Below are 17,677 nucleotides of genomic sequence, written 5' to 3'. Positions count from 1 at the left end.
CTGTCTCGACTTCTTTCTCCGCCCTCGTTGGCGTTGCCTTGGTCTCAAAAGCCTCTCCTTTGCTCTTCTTCCTAGGACACTGGTTCGCAAAATGACCCAGTTCCCCACAATGGAAGCATTTGACCTTGGAGAGGTTCTTCTTCTTCCACTTCTCCTGCTTTCCCGTGGATGCTAGAGCCACATCCTCTTCTTCCTCCTTCTTGATTTTGACCCCTTTACCGCTACTCCCTGCCTTGGTCAGCCGTCTGATCTCTTTTTGACGAAGAGCCATCCACAATTCCTCCCAATCCGGAAGGCTCGTCCTGCCCAATATGCTCTGGACAAATACCTCCCAATGCTCTGAGACTGCGTTCAATGTGGTCCTGACTCCTCACCAACATCTCATCTGACGTGGTCCCTATGGATGTCAACTGGTCTCGGATCTCCATCAATTGCCCGAGGAAGATATCTATCTGCTCTCCCCTCTGCATCTAGTATGACCACAACTGATTTTCAAGTAACATCTTCCTCTACACGGAAGTATGCTAGTACAATTTTTCAGGGCCTCCCACATTTCATTTGTTGTGTTCTTCTCGGCAATATGCGGTACCACATGATCCTTGACCTAATCAAGGATGATGTACTTCGCCCTGGCCATTGCCTCCTTGTTCTTCTCATTTTCAGCTGGGTCAACTGGGATCGCTATAATTTTCAAGGCGAAGTCCTTGATGTGATATCTATCTAGAATGGACAAGATCCTGGCCTTCCAGACTACGACGTTGGAAGCTCTGTCCAATCTTTCCTGATCTCCGAGCCCATTCACTGCCATCTCTTTGCTCTTCTTTCAACTCCTTCGAGTCTCTCTACTTCCCTTCTGAAAGTCCTCTGATTGACTCCTGCTGAGTCTCTCAACTTCCTGTTTGGAAGTCTCGATTTAACTCCCTCTGAGTCTCGATTTCCCTTCTGGAAATCCCTCTACCAATGTCGAGTTGCCCCACTCCGATCGTCTGTGCAACTGCACCATTGATCTAAATTCCTTGGCTAGAAATCGGCCTTGGCAGCAACTCCCTCCTCCTTGGTCTTGTCCTGTTAGGTATTGTTCTGACCACAGTGCCTCACTAGCTTCGGTCCACAAATTACGTACAACCGCCTATGCCTCAGCAACTGAAGGACTGAGCCTCTAGGCTCTACGCAATCCCGACACTGGCAAAATTTGCACCTCCTAGCCACAGCGTTGATCCTTCCTGTCTGAGAAAGATGACCGGGCACTGCGTAGGTTAGGTATGCTCCTCTCTACCTTTGCGCTGATGCTCCTCCTGGCTCGAACTGATGATGCAGGCCCTCTGCGTCACCCCTTCCTTGCTGCTTTCTGCTAGGAACAACTTTTGTAACTCGGGACAACTATTTTTGCTCTTACTGCTCTACTAGCCGATGCCTTCAGTTATCCTATGATCTGCAACCATCCTCTGATACCATGTTGGAATTTCTAAGTTTAACCCGTTAGAAATTCTTCCTGTACTATCTGGTTTATTTCTTCCTACTTGTTCAATTACTTAACAAGTTATTTACCATTTAAATACTAAAAATAAACACAAGTACAATATCAACATCTATAGATCATCAACTGAAAATAAACAAGCACACAAGTGACACTGTTATTTTTGGACTAATGTCCCTGGAAAAACCCAATGCGGGAAAACTGGTGCAACGATTCAGAGGGTTTTATTATTATGCAGTTTTCAGAATACAACCAGGGTGCCGGAAATGGCTCACCCAATAGAGAATGCCCTCGGCAGTAGTACCTCTCCCTAAGAGACAGATATTTCGACTGATAAATCACTGGATGAACAATCCCACAGCAATAACTGCAGCTTCTGCTACTCTGTGTCACCCTATCTGGCTCACCAGCTCCCAATCTGTCCCACGAAATCCTCCCAGCGCTGCCTCTAGGCCCTGCGTCAGCCTCTCTGGCCTCTGCGTCAGGTTCTGGAGCCTCTGTGTAGCCTCCAACTGCTTTTGCGCTTCCTCTCTAGTACCAAATCTGCCTCTTTGCTACGTATTCACTGCCCCTCAGCTGCAGCTCAGATCACTTGTTCGATTTTCTCAGCAAACCTCGCCCCAGAAAAATCGATCTAATTGATCAATTTGGTGTGTTCTCCAACTGACCCTCAAGTCTCCTCTTATACTTTTCTCGTTGGTCCATTAACGACCGAGATTAAATATCTAATCAACGACTAGATTAGATTTGGCTTGATCCATGACTTTTGGACCTTTCTAACCCAGTTTTATATTAATACCCATTAATATTTTATTTTTCCGAAGTTTAGACTTGGGAACTCCATTAAAAATATTAATTATTTTAATATTTCCCAAACCAGGTACAATCTATCCAAACCATTTCTGTGTCTTGGAGATCTGATGTGCTTTAGCCTCTCCACCAACTTTCATGGCTAGAACACATCCGATGCTACCCGAAATCAACACTTGAGAGTCATTTGGAGACACACCGGGCAAATACGTAGTAACCTAAGGGAAATTGATTCTCAAGAAGTAAGAGTTCGATTTCAGAGGAAGAGTTATAGGGTGAAGGAAGAGGAGGGTACAAGCATTAGTCGGAGACTGAGGAGGAGGGGACGCAGTGCAACAGAGGGACAGTGCAAAGGGGCAGCTCAGAGAGGCAGCGCAGCAAGGGACACAGTCCTCACGTAGGGATGACGTAGAGGTGGCACATTGGAGGCTGGAGGGTCTCTTGGGTGTTAGAATTTCTCCAAAGGGTGGAGGAAAATTATCTCAGGTGTTTTCTTAGAGGTTTCTCCATGTTCTGCAAATCATTCCTTGTAAAGAGATTGTTGCTGAATAATAATAAATAAACCGTCATCTGCTGCACCGGTTTTCCCGCATTAGGTTTTTTCGGGGACTATTGTCCAAAAATAACTATGTTGATGTGATTGATTCTTGTGCTTGTATTTCACTGTTCTTTTGTCTATGCTATTATGTGACAACTGCAGTAGAATTTAATTTGATGTTTACTGAAGGTTTTGTAAATAACATATTGTGGAAAATAAGTAGGAGAGATAAATCAGTTACTGCAGTAGAATTTCATGTTAGAAATTTTCACATGGTATCAGAACTGAGATCGGGCAACAAGATTAGAGAATCTGCGATGAGTCGTGAACAAGATGCTTTAGCAGCGACTCAAAGGGACTCACGTAGTTCTTCCGGGAAAGAAGAAAGCACAAAGAATATAATGGATCGCGACAGTTCTATGTTGGCTTTCAGACTGGAAGAAGAAGTCGCTTGCTTGGCAAGTTCTGCTTCCTCTGAGGTTTGGTATATTGATAGTGGGGCTTCTGCGCACATGACGGGAATATGAGAATGTTTCTTGAGATATCAAGAAGAACAGATGAACTTCCAAATCACCATGTTAAATAAGTCAAAATTTACCCTCGTAGGAAGAGGTACTGTAGTTTTTCAAACAAAAGTAGGGGATCGGCTTCAAGCTACCATTGTGCTACATGTGCCTGGATTGGGAATGAACTTACCCTCTGTATCTCAGTTACAAAACAAGTGATATGATGTTTACTTCGCTGGGAAGAAAGTGTATGCCAAGCATCCAAGTTGGAAGAAGAAGGCCCAAATTGGAGTCAGAAGTAACAAACTGTATAAGTTACAACTAGAATCTCCAATGGCACTAATAGGTAGCAGTGGTGAAAAAGATTTGAATGAACTATGGCACAGAAGGATGGGGCACTTACACCATGGGGCTCTAAGAATTCTTAGAGGAACCATCACAGGAGTTCCAGAATTATGTACCAAACGAGACAATGTATGTAGAGGTTGCGTAGTGGGCAAGTATGCCAAGGCGACTTATTCTATAAGTAACAGTAGGGAAAAGAGTGTTCAGGGATTGATACACTCAAATATCTGTGGACCCATGTCGACAAAAGCTCTTGGTGGTGTCAAACACTTCGTCACCTTCATTGATGACCATTCCAGGAAGACTTGGATCTACTTTCTAAAACCCAAGGATGAGGTTTTTGATCGATTCAAAGAGTTTAAAGCTCTGGTTGAGAATATGACGGGGAAGAGGATAAAAATGTTGCGTTGTGACAATGGTGGAGAATACATTGATAAGGACTTCATTGATTTCTGCGCAAGGGAAGGCATCAAAAGAGAAGGAACATCTCCATATAATCCAGAGCAGAATGGAGTAGCAGAGAAGAAGAACAAAACTATTGTTGAAGCAGCGAGGGCAATGTTGTATGATTAGGATATGCCCAAATTTCTATAGGCAGAAGCATGTAGCACTGCAGTATATGGTTAGAATAAAACTCCTCATAGGGCATTAGGTAAGATTACTCCGGAGAGTGTCTTCATCGGCAAGAAGCCTGAAGTGAGTCATTTCAGAATATTTTGGAGCTTGGCATACTGCCATATACCTGAAGAAAAGAGGAAGAATTTGGATCAACCTGCAGAAAAATGATATCTTGTGGGATATAGCGAGAATGCTAAGGCATATAAAATCTACCTTCCGGGAAATAGAAGGATCATAGTATGACGAGATGTAAAGTTCTTGGAGGACGGAGCTTTAAGGAAATCCCGAGAAATGCCTTCCAAAGAGTAGTCAAAGGATGATCCATTGGTCCAACCCAATGTTCCACCAAGACTTTGGAGTCTGGTGCGGGGAGATGCGGGTGCGGGGAGACGCACAGGGGGGACGTGTGGGAGTACTCTCAAATTTTAGGGAAATTTTGGGGGTGCGGGGGGATGTGGGGGTGTATATATATATATATATATATATATATATAATTCAAGTTCATATTCAATAATGAAAGCATAAATAGACTAATAGTAATAGTAAATACATTGATCCACACATAAAATTTAAATTCATAATTGAATTAAATAATGACATACATTGATCCCTCCTCATCATTCATTTTGATACATACATCATTCATATGACATACTCATCATTCATCCATACCATGAGATTCAATAATAAAATTCAATAATGAAATATTCAAATACATTGATCAATGTCATTCATCATTCTATAATCTACATTGATTTAAAAATAAATTCATCATTCTAGAATCTAAATTAAAATTTAAAAGAAAAACAGACTAGTATATTACTAATATACTGTATACTAGATACTGAAGTTTGAACACTAAAATAGTAAATTACTGAATTCAAAATTGATATAACCCAAAATCTCAAACTCAAAAATAGTTAAGAGTGAGGAGTTAATAATTGGTTTGAGGTCATCAATATCTAGTGTCACACAAAGTTAAAACTGAAAAGTAAAAATGGACAATGAGGACTGAAAATAAAATCAACATCAAGGAGTCAATCTCAATGATTGGTCCTCTACATTAAGTGTTATTAGACAAATTTGAGGGGGGACGCATCCCCCCTCAAAAGGGGATGCCCAAAAGCACCCCTTTTGGAGTGGGATGCCCAGAAGCACCCCTTTTGGAGAGTAGAAGCACCATTTTTGAGGGGGGACACCCAGAAGTACCCCTTTTGGGGAGTCGCATCCCCCAATTGGGGAAACGCACCCCCCTGCATCTCCTCGAGACTCCCAAAAAGGGGTGTGTGGGGAAATGCACCCCCAAACGTCCCCCCGTCCCAGGTGCGTGGGGAGCAAGGGGTGCGTGCACCCGACCTTGGGGGACGCGTCCTCGTGGAACACTGGTCCAGACACTTCGACCGGCAGAAACCAGCACCAATATTTCTCCAAAGGACAAAGATCCAGAGGCATCACAGCGGGTGGAATCGCAGGAGGAGGGGCAAATAGATCTACCCATTACTAGTGGAAGGGCGAGCCGGGAACTTCGACAGATTCTACGGGATGCAGAGGATTTCATTGGAGCTCCTAGGAATGAGAAAAGGGAGTGTAGACAACCAGATAGATACCAAGTTTTGGTGGTTCAGGTTGGAGAATGCTCTAGTTTTCAGGAGGTTGTTCAGCATCAAGTATGGGCAGATGCTATGGTGGAGGAATACAGTTCCATAAAGAAATGATGTTTGGGAAGCGGTACTTGGGCCTTAGGACAGATCAGTTGTAGGTTCGAGATGGATCTACAAAGTCAAATATGCTGCAGATGGCAGTGTGGAAAAATACAAGGCCAGGTTCTTGGCTAAGGGGTATGCTAAAAAGGAAGGGATAGACTACGAAGAAACCTTTGCCCCAGTAGCCAAGTATACTTCTATTAGATCCGAGATATCCCTTGCAGCATAGATGGGGTGGGAGATTCACCAGATGGATGTCAAGACTGCATTCTTGAACGAGGAGATAGAAGAAGAAGTATATATTGAACAACCAGAGGGTTTTGAGCCATCCTAGTACCCAACCTACTAATTAAGCCTTAGGTCTTATACCTCATAAATTCGCCCTCTTTGGGAAAAGTGACTTGTCTTCATTTGGTGATTAGAACCTTGTACTTAAGTTAAGGGTGTCCCTTTGAAGCCTATTGGTCATCATATACCCTTGTACCTAGAATATCCATGATAGGTGACTTCATATTGAGACTCCTTTCATTGGTGAAAGTCCATAAAGAGTAGGGGGTTTTGGCTGTGGTTACAATGGGCCACTACCCCATTGTTGTCTCTTGGTATAGTAATAGCCTTGTAGGGTACCCCTCTCCAAGGCTTGCTAGATTTTGTTGCAACAGGCTCAATGTTGCACGAAGCGGAAGCGTTTTTTGGAAGCGGGGACGCCGAAGCGTCATTTTCCAAAAATCTAGGAAGCGAAGCGTCTGCTATATATATATATATATTTTATATTTTTTTGCATTTATACTCAAAGCAAACATCCCAAACACCAAATTAATTGTAGAAGACATGAAAACATGCATATTTTTGCATAAATCAAGATAGATATGGCATCCATTGTACATTAATGATTAATTATTCGAGCATCAACCATTTAGAATCTAGATTCTTCTCCTCTTGTCTAGCCTTTGCCTCTACCTCGATTGTCTAGGGATATTAGTCAACATTGCCCAATTTTGATCAAACTACCTAACTCAAGACTTAAAATATGGTAGAAAAAGCTTAAGATGCTTGATCGATGATTTTGACTTGATTGAAAGGTAATTTTTTGCCTAAGGCGTGCCACATGACAAAGGAGTTCAACAATTAACACCACTAACACTAGGTACATATAGGGCTTGGTGCTCTTGATTAAATGCTAATCGCATACCTTCATACTTGATATAATCTAATGAAATGCCACAATCCCATTGATCCTGAATTCCTGAAAACTATTAAGTCTGCTGAATTTTGAATAGGATATGAAATTCTATTTTCTCCATATGAAGTCCAATGAGGCTGGAACCACTCTCAAACATCCTGCGTCATTTCATGGTAATGTTAAAAATTTAAGTAAAAGGATGAAAATGAAAAATAAAGGAGAATGTCAATTTTACTTTAAGAATTTAACATTACCATGAGGGAGCATCTGCTATATTTATATTTTTTTTGCCTTCATTCGTCACCCTAACCCAAGGTGGACCCACCCCCAACAAGCAAACTCACCAAAAATAAAAATAAAAATTGAAAAAAAAAAACGATTTTTTAAATGCTTTTCCGGAAGCTTTTCCAGAAGCGTATGGAAAGCGTATGCTTCCCCCTCCGAAGCGCCACGCTTCCGACGCCCGAAGCGCCGTATGAAGCGCGCTTCGGCGCTTCGGAAGCGCCACGCTTCCGAAAATTCCAGGAAGCGGCAAAAAATGCCGAAGCGGCGCTTCCGACCAAGCTTTCTAGGCGCTTCCGTACGGGACGCGCTTCGGGGCTTGGAACCGTGGGGGGGGGGGGGGGGGCGCTTCGTGCAACACTGAACAGGCTCCTCGAAATTTTTTCAAAGAGAGCCCCCCTGATTTGCAAAAAAATGCAATTCAAATATTGAGCTAGACATGCAATGCTTTGGGGTGTGAATAGAACTAGAGTGCTTTCGAGCATATACACACCAAGAAGTGGAATCATTTGGAACGAAAAAGGTTGAATGACATGGTTTCTGTTCAGTAAAACCTTAGGTTCAGGTGTAATCAATTGTTGACCAAAACCCCTGAATGAAACAACATAGTTTTGGGTGACTTTGATCCATTATTAGAGGGTTGTGGAGAGTTAGAAACTAGCATTTGACAATGAATACCTTTCTTGGATATACCTAACCCACTTCCACAGGGAGATGTATCACTAGTAACTACTTTCAGTGCTAGGAAATAAAGTTGGAACCCCACAGTAGAATCTACTCATTTTGACCCGAGGATGAGGAGGATGAGGATTCTAATGATATCGATTATAGTCTTTAGTAGTACTATGCTTATCTTTTGACTGCAAAGGCCATTCAAAGTCTGTTTGTTGATATATTTTGGTTCAAAGATGTATTGCACTAAGTGTTATTTTGGTTATATGCACTCTTGCTATATAAATATGCAAAAATTGGTCTTAGGTCTTGGGGTTGACCAGTTCAATAACCATTCCAGCTCTGATAACATTGATCTCAACCGGTAGAGTACAATTGTAGAGAGTCAGTTGAGAGGTAGAGTAGGGCGTTGAGGTGCATTGTTGTATTTATGTATATTCCATTTTGTAAGTAATGAGAATGAGTAAACCTGTTTTCCCATCATGCATGATTTGGTTCTTAAGCTTCTTTGTGTGTTTGATTAACCAATTAAGTTCGATGGTGAATCTCCATTCAAATCTGCAATTTAAGATTGATCCTTGTCTGCAGAGTTTGAGCTTGAGTTGAAATCAGCTCCATTGCATCCCCAATTATGCCAATGGAGAACTCATTTTTAATATAGCAGACTTTAGCAACCAACTGATGTTCTGTCATGTTTTATATGCTCATCACATCTTGTTTATTTGTAGTTTGTGCTTACAAACACTAAAATTAATAGGCTATTGAGCATGATCTCGATTTTAGCTGATCTGAATTCATCAGTGTTGCGGGGGAGCGCCCCCCCGATCCCGCTCCCAATCCACGCTCCGGGCGGGTGCAACTCGGGAGCGCGCCCGCGTAAAAAAAATTTGCGCTCCCTGCATATTTCTGGAGCAAAGCAGGGAACGTCGCTCCTGTCGCTCTGGGAGTGATTTTTATAACCCGGGAGCGGTCAGGGAGCCATCACTCCCAACCACTCCTGGGTTATAAAAATTGCTACCGGAGCGACGAGAGCGGCCGACGGGAGCGGAATGCACGGAAAAAAAAATTCGGCGGAAAAAAAATTTGTTTTTTTTGGAAATAAAGTGAGGGAGGGAGGGTTTCATTTCATCATTGTGAGAATGAGAGTGAGATTGAGATTGAGAGAGGGTGAGAGTGAGGAGCGAGGAGAGAGTGAGGAGCAAGGAGAGAGTGAGAGAAAGCAAGGAGAGAGTGAGGAGCAAGAGAGAGCAAGGAGCAAGGAGCAAGAGAAAGCAAGGAGCAAGGGGAGATTGAAGAGCTTGCAAGGGGAGATTGGACGCCAAAGAGGTAGGCTCTACAATATTGAATAGAGTGTCTAGCAATTTTTTTTAATGTTTATTCCTAAATAAATAAATAATTTTTTTTTCTATTTCCCATTCCCATTTCATTCCATTTTTTAAAATTTTGCAGTTTCAAAATTTCAAATTTCAAACATCACGGTTATATTTCTTGGCATTTTCTTCTTCTTGGTTCCTTTTTTGGTTATTATGGTGCTGGAGAGTAGAAAAAGGAGGGTTGAAATTGAAAATGAAGAAGGGGATGAAGAAGGGGGACATAGTGGATTTGATGAAAGCCCCGGTGAGGAAGAGCTGGAGGAGAGTGAACATGAGTCAGCTAAAAAAACTAAACAAGACCAAACCCCATTGTAGAAATATGTTAATAGGCCTGAAGCAGGGAAAGGGGGTGGAACCACTAAATTTCATTGCCCCCATTGCAACAATAATTACATAGGTTCATACACCCGTGCCAGAAAACACCTCTGTGGGAAAATGCCATGGGATGGACATAAACAAATAGGAATCAAAACTTGTACAGGTGTGTCAGCAGCAGATAGAGCCAAATACATAAGGGAAGAGGAGGAAGCCCAATACAAATCTAAAAAATCTAAGGGTTTCTTTGAACCAAGCTCACAATCACATGCACAAAGAACTCCTTCAGCATCCTCCCAAGGCAGTGGACATGGAGGCATAGGATCACCAGGTTTAAGGCGTAGAACCATATCAGATTTCCTTGATGAAGGGTGTAGGAATGATGTGGATTCAAAAGTTTATAGGTTTCTCTATGCATGTGGGATAACATTCAATGTTCTTCGCTCACCTTATTGGCATGAAATGGTTTCTGCCATAAATGATGCCCCTAAAGGATATAAGAGCCTTGGGTATGACAAGGCAAGAACCGTTGGACTTGATCATGAAAAAGCAAAAATATCACATTCTTTGAATAGAATGACAAGTTCTTGGACTGACCATGGGGTGTCCATTGTATCTGATGGATGGATAAATGTAAAAGGCAAGCAATTGATAAATGTTTTTTCTGTGTCTGTTAGTGGTGCCATTTTTCTTTCAGCATATGATTACTCAGACAAGTTCAAGACCGCCATCAACATTGCAGAACCATTACCTGAAAAATTGACCGTATTGGGCCATACAATGTCATCCAAGTTATCACTGATAATACTCCTAATTGTAAGGCAACGGGAGAAATTATTGAGGATAAATACCCCATCATATTTTGGTTTGGGTGTTTGGTTCACACAATGAACCTTTTGATGCATGATATTGTTAAGAACAAAAACAAACAATACAAATGGATTGGTGATTTGTACAAGAAAGGAAACAAATGATAAAATTTATTACAAATCATAGCAATACCCATGGCCTTTTCTGCAGTCACTCAAGATTGGAGTTTTTGAAGATTGCGAGGACTAGATTTGGTAGCTATTACCTCACCTTCAAGCGCCTTTTGAAGGTAAGAGAGTCATTGGCTAGCATGGTATCAAGTCCACACTGGCAGGTATTAAAGGAAAGGGCTACAAATGCAGCTGACAGGCAAGGTTTTGAACAGGTGGAGGAGGCCGCTCTTGATGGTATGTTTTGGGCACGTGTGAGGCAAGTATTGGATTTCACCAAGCCCATTTATCACATGATTCGGTTTGCAGATACAGATAAACCAGTGATTGGCGAGGTGTATGAGCAGATGGATACCATGTTGGGGCAAATAAAAGATATTGTTCATAACAATGATCCCAACTTGTACAAACTGATTCATAATTGTGTGTGTATACGGTGGGATAAACTTAATGTTCCACTACATTGCTTGGCGTATATCCTTACGCCAAAATACTACTCTACATCTTGGTTGGGCCAACATGCACCAGGGGTTGAGGTTAGGGCCAAACCCCATATAGATGAAGAGGTATCTATAGGTTATTTGCAAGCATTAGAAAAGTTGATACTTGACAGGGAGGAATGTGCTAGTGTGCATCTTGAAAAGGGCAGATACTTCAGTTACACTGGTTTGTTTGGTACCTTTCATGCAATGGAAGATAGAGACAGATTTGATGCTCTCACATGGTGGGAATCATATGGCGGCCATGGATTTTTTCCAAAATTGGCAAAAAAAAGTTCTCTCACAGGTTGTAAATACTTCTTTTGCAGAGAGGTGTTGGAGCACCTACAACTTCATACATAATGTGAAAAGAAACAAACTCAATGAAAACCGGGCAGAAAGCTTGGTTTATGTGCACTATAACATGAGGTTGTTGAGTCATTACTATGATCGGGCTTATGAGGATCCAACATATAAAATTTGGGACAACCACCCAGAGGATGATAATTTGGAGGATGGCACTATACATCTTGAAGAACTGGAAGCGAAACTTATAAGAGAGGAACATGAAGCAACAACCATGCCACCTCCACCGTCTAGTAGTAGTGCTCAAGTTCCGAGTCTTGTTCCTTTGCTGTCGCCACCTCCATCTACACCCTCATGTGGAGGGCATGTGCCTTCTGGTTCTGGTCGTCGTTCTGTGCGGGAGACTCCTAGAAGACCACCATGACCTGCTCATACATTAGACACTTCTCGTGGCAAGGGCCACATGTAGTAGTAGATAATAGATTTACAATTTACTTGTCTTTTCTAGTTTCTATTAGTTTTCATAACTGTTGAGTCTTGACTCTTCTATATCATAATGATATTTTTTGTAAACAATATATGACTGAAAATTTAAGTTTGAAGTTTGAAGTTGGCAATTATAACTCATTGGTAATGATTCTGAATTATGAATATGATGCTTCGTGAAAGTTGTTTCATTTCATTTCATAATTCATTTTATAACATTTCATTTCATGTTAGATATTATTTCTTTTAATGGTTAAAGTTTAAAGTTTAAACTTAGCTTACAAGTACAACTTTGGTGATCAATGATGATAAATGTTATATATTGAATTTTCAATTTTGAATGCTTGAAGTTGAAACTTTAAGATTGATGAATCATGATTCACGAGACTCAATATGTTGTATGTTACTGACTTGTGGACGTGGTTGATGAAGATTATAACTTCTAGATGATTGATGTTATATGGTTGATGGTTCAATGATCAATGTATGTTTTTTTATGTTTTTTATATCTAATGCATCATTTTACATGTTTTTGTTGACATATATGTATCAAAATATAAAATATATATATATATATATATATATATATATATATATATATATATATCACTCCGGGATTCGCTCCCAAACCGGGAGCTTTTGAAAATGTTGCTCCCGCTCCCGTTTTCGTTACCGCTTCCCGCTTTCGCTCCCGCTCCCAAGTAACACTGGAATTTATATTAGTTGGACATACATAAATTTGTAAAGGTAAAAGGGTGCAAGTTCTAAGAATAATTTCATGTTATCTATCTTTGCATCTGTCTAGTTGAAGTTCACATTTTTCTAACACTCAGTTGTTTACATTTTAATGCAGGATTCCACCTTTGAACATCCTTACATTTCAGCAATCAGCTCGCATACGTAAGTGATCTGCACTTGTCTTTGCATCTTATAGTTCTTTCAAGTCTTAACCGGGATCTCAGGCCTGGAAAATCCAGGTTGTGCACGTGCAGAGATCTGACCTGTTTATCATCTCGACCAGCTTTGAAAAATATCTAATGTGCATACACACAATGGTTTTCTCTGTTCCTTCCCTTCTAATTATTCTGAATAAAGAACTGTAAAAGAAGGCCTAATAGTCAAATCATGAAACACAGCCATGAAGACACATTCTATGCATCTGGTCAATTATTAAGATAACTGAGACAGTTAAAAGGCCTTTTCCAACAAAGCAAGCTGGTTGCAATTTCTGGTCATCCATCTCAATATAGTTTAAACTTTAAGCTATCCTTCCAGCCTATTTCATGGATGTTATGTAACAGAAAATTTACTAAATAAATATTTCTCTTGATTAGAGGTCAAATCAAAAGCCCATTCTGTACATTTTGTTTGTTTGGAGTCTAATTGACTTATCACACATCCAAAGCTTTGTGGCATTGCCTCTTTGTGCATCCTAGACTTGGTTTTCCAGGTGGTGCATTTTTGCCCATGTTTTCTTGTATTCGAATCCTTCAGCAGTCATATCTATGTTTTCTTTGATATAAATTCTTAACAAATAAATGAGGTTCCATTTTTTGGAAATGGAGCAAATAATTTTTGTAAACTATTGGTTTTGAAAGAAGTTTAGCTGTAGATTCGTATTTTATCGACTTATATCATCAATTTCCTCTATTGGTAAGAAACAACTCAAACTGAATGGCCTTTTTCATCTTAAATCAAATTTTCTTTAAACTCAAAATGTATGGTGTTTTAATAAACTCTTGACTTCTTATGAAGTTTAATTGTAGCTTCTTATTGTCTCTACTTTATAATAAACAATTTCCTCTATTTGAGCCTAGAGTTTGTTTATCTGTTTGGTTATTCTTTATATGCTGCTTCTTCGGAAAGACCACCATGGCTTTTAGCTTTCTAGAATTACTTCCCTTTTCCTGTTCTGCCTGGCATGCTAGATGAAAATTTATGGCTATGCAATGTTTAAAGTTTGAGGTGTTGCATCTTCTCTTAGTTTAATTCTGCGAATTGTTATCTTTTTGCATTCCTTTTATGAAATGAATTATCCTTAAATCAATTTAAACTTGAATTTATTAGAATATAATGAGTAATATTAAAATATGTCTAGGACCTAGGTCAATAGTTAAAGTAAAAGGTAACTTAGGTTTATGTCATGTGAAGAAATAATTATGTAGTCAAGGATTTAGACATACTGTAATATGTTTAGGGAGTGAGTCCGTTATGTTTGAATGGTGTCTCCATTACCTCTTTCACAATGAATCAGTAGCCTATCATGTTAGTTTTTGTAGGATCAAAGGTGTTTTAGTCTCGAAACTTTGTGGAGAGGTTAAAACATATGAGATCTCCAAAACCCAGAAATCGTTTATGGAAATTCCACCTAGAGATGGCTCAATTAGATTATTAGCTGATTTTTAAATATTTCCTAAGTCTAAACTTAGTGAATATGGTTAATTAATCAGTATTAACTGAGATAAGTTGAGAATTCTCTAGAAACTCACATTGATCAATAGGGAATAAATTTGGGCCCTTGATTAAGTTCTAATCTTGGTCGTTGGTGCTCCAACAGAGGATTATAAGAAGTCAATGGGTAGATAGAGAACACACTTGTGGGGTTCGTGTCAAGCCAGGGTAACTCCACAATGAACAGAAGACAACTGAGATGATATTTCATTAAGAGAACTATTGTTTATATACAAGAAGGAGACGGAACAGTTCATCTTCTTGATGACTGTTCACGTTCCAGTTCACCCATCCGTTGAGGATTAGGTGTCAACATTCCCCCCCTTAATCTGAAGGGATGTTGGTGAGTCCAAGCATCGTTCTGAATCTTTCAAGCTTTTCTCTTCCAAGCGCTTTGGTGAAGATGTCTGCAATTTGCTCGTTTGTGGAACAATGACAGAGATGGATTGTTTTGGCCTCAACATGATGTCGGATCAGATGATATTTAGTATTGATGTGCTTAGTACGATCATGGAACTTTGGGTTCTTGGCCAACTTTATTGCAGAGGTGTTATCAATCATGAGTGGAGTTGATTGTGTTTGTTTTACCTGCAAGTCTTCAAGAATTTTCCTGAGCCACACAATTTCTTTCGTTGCTTCAGCTGCTGCCACGTATTCTGCTTCTGTTGTGGAATCTGCTGGTACTGATTGTTTGCGTGATCTCCAGGAGACAGCTCCTGATCCAAGACTCATAGCATATCCTGAAGTAGATACCCCAGTTTCTTTGTCTCCATCGAAGTCTGAATCAGAGTATCCAATCAAGTTGAAGTCGTCCACCTGTGTATACTTGATTCCAAGGTCTTGAGTTCCCTTCAAGTACCTTAGAACTCTTTTTGCAGCAGACCAATGTCCCTCACAAGGCTTTTGCATAAACCTGGAGAGGATTCCAACAGCAAATGAAATGTCTGGTCTGGTAGTAGTGAGGTAGATGAGACTTCCTATAAGCTGTCTATACTTTGTTGCATCCTCAAATTCCTTTCCTTCAATAGATGTGAGCTTCAAGTTTTGTTCCATTGGAGTAGAAAGAGGATTGCACTCTGTCATGCCAAATCTGTTTAACAAATCTCCAATGTATTTCTTTTGAGAAAGAAATATGGATTTTGGATGTTGGGTTACTTCAATGCCAAGATAGTAATGAACATAGCCCAAATCAGTCATTTCAAAACTTTTTCCTAATTCTTTCTTTATGGATGCAATATAGCTTTCATTGTTCCCTGTCATTAAAAGATCATCTACATATACCACAAGATATACAACTGTTTTGCCAACTTTCTTGACAAATAAAGTTGCATCATCAAGATCAAAATGTTTGAAGTTGAGTTTCAGAAGATGCTCAGTTAGTTTTTCATACCAGGCTCGTGGTGCTTGTTTGAGGCCATACAAGGACTTCACAAGTTTGCATACTTTGTGTTCATGTCCTTTCACAGCAAATCCTTCAGGCTGGGACATAAAAACATTCTCTTTTAGATCTCCATTCAAGAATGCAGTTTTTACATCCATTTGATGGACTTTCCAACCGTTCTGAGCAGCTAGTGCAAAGAGTGTCCGGATGGTTGCCCATTTTGCTGTGGGGGCAAAAGTTTCCTCATAATCGACCCCTTCCTTCTGTGCAAAACCTTTTGCCACAAGCCTAGCTTTGTGCTTGTCAAGTGAGCCATCAGCTTTGTACTTGTTCTTGTAGACCCACTTGCAGCCAATTGGTTTGGTTCCAAATGGAGGATCAACCAGCTTCCAAGTGCCATTCTTTATGAGGGCATCATACTCCTTCTGCATCGCTTCTTTCCATTCATCATGAGAAGCAGCTTCTTTGAAGGAAGTTGGTTCAAAATCTGTAGACAAGTTCAATTCACAATCATAAGTAACATCCATATCAACAGGTGAATTAGAGTTATCTACATCACCTCCATCTTGTCGGTTTGTATTTCTGGTTCCTGTTTTTCCAATTTCATCAGGATAAACACTTTCAAGTGTCTTTGTCAGCCACTTTGGGGGACCTTTCTGAGATGGTCCAGGCTGCTCTGTTGATTGAGTTGGGTCTGAATCAAGATGGAGTCTCCCAATTCTATCAATTACATCACTTAAAGCATCATCCGTTGTTGGAGTGTCATGCAGGGGAGATTGTTCTTCAGAAGAAGATTCCACATGTTGATCTAGTATAGGAATCCCCCCTTCAAGATGTGGAATCTGATTATCAAACTCTTGAAATGATTTTGGTTTTGTGAATCTATCCAAGCGATCAAGTTGCCGCTCAACAACACTGTCAGATTTGGATGTTTCAAGAAAAATGACATCTCTAGATAAAACAAACTTTTTATTTACTTCATCATAGAGGCGGTATGCTTTAGATGTGTTTGAATATCCCAGGAAGATACACTTACGACTTCTAGCACCAAGTTTGTTTCTATGTACCTTTGGTATTAAAGCATAACAGGTGGAACCAAAGATCCTGAGATGTTTTACCGAAGGAACATGTCCATACCACAATTCATAAGGAGTCTTGTTTCTTATAGCATTAGATGGACATCTATTCTTTATATATGCAACACATAGAACAACATCAGCCCAAAACATTGTCTTTACATTTTTGAAGAAAAGCATGGATCGTACCATATTCAAAATTGTTCTGTTCATTCTTTCAGCTACACCATTCTATTGAGGATTATAAGGCACAGTTGTTTGATGTTTAATCCCATGTTGGCGAAGATAGTGTTCAAATTCATTTGATGTATATTCTTTTCCATTATCAGTGCGAATAGACCCAATATGAGATTGTGCATCATTTTCAATCCACTTATGAAAATTCTTGAATGTTTGAAAAGCATCAGATTTGTTCTTCAATAAATAAACCCAACACATTCTGGTGTAATCATCAATAAATGTCATGATATATTTATTTCCATTTGCAGAAGGAACAGGCATTGGACCACATAAATCTGAATGAATGAGTTCAAACTTCCTATGTGCTCTTGAATGTGAATCATGAAAAGACTGTTTGCTATGCTTTCCTAGAATGCAAGCATCACATTGCTTATGTTTTCTAGGAATTGTAGGCAAACCAGCAACACCATTTTTCTTCAACAAGCGGAGACTATCATAGTTTAAATGTCCAAATCT

General features: G+C 40.0%; 1 protein-coding gene across 5 annotated transcripts in view; it reads left to right on the top strand.

Moving 5' to 3' along the window:
* The window catches only part of SGR2 (shoot gravitropism 2 (SGR2)), a 444,740-nt gene that overhangs the window by 358,875 nt on the left and 68,188 nt on the right, over positions 1 to 17,677 (top strand). For all 5 annotated transcript variants that reach the window (XM_089378380.1, XM_089378378.1, XM_089378379.1 and 2 more), the window contains one exon: positions 12,927 to 12,973. In XM_089378380.1, coding sequence (XP_089234506.1) covers positions 12,927 to 12,973 — 47 coding nt within the window. The remainder of the gene's footprint in view (positions 1 to 12,926; positions 12,974 to 17,677) is intronic.

Source organism: Pinus tabuliformis, chromosome J (assembly GCF_031772625.1).
Source record: "Pinus tabuliformis cultivar Carrire ecotype Pingquan chromosome J, CPIR1, whole genome shotgun sequence".
Lineage (NCBI taxonomy): Eukaryota > Viridiplantae > Streptophyta > Pinopsida > Pinales > Pinaceae > Pinus > Pinus tabuliformis.
This window is presented reverse-complemented; position numbering and strand designations above follow the sequence as displayed.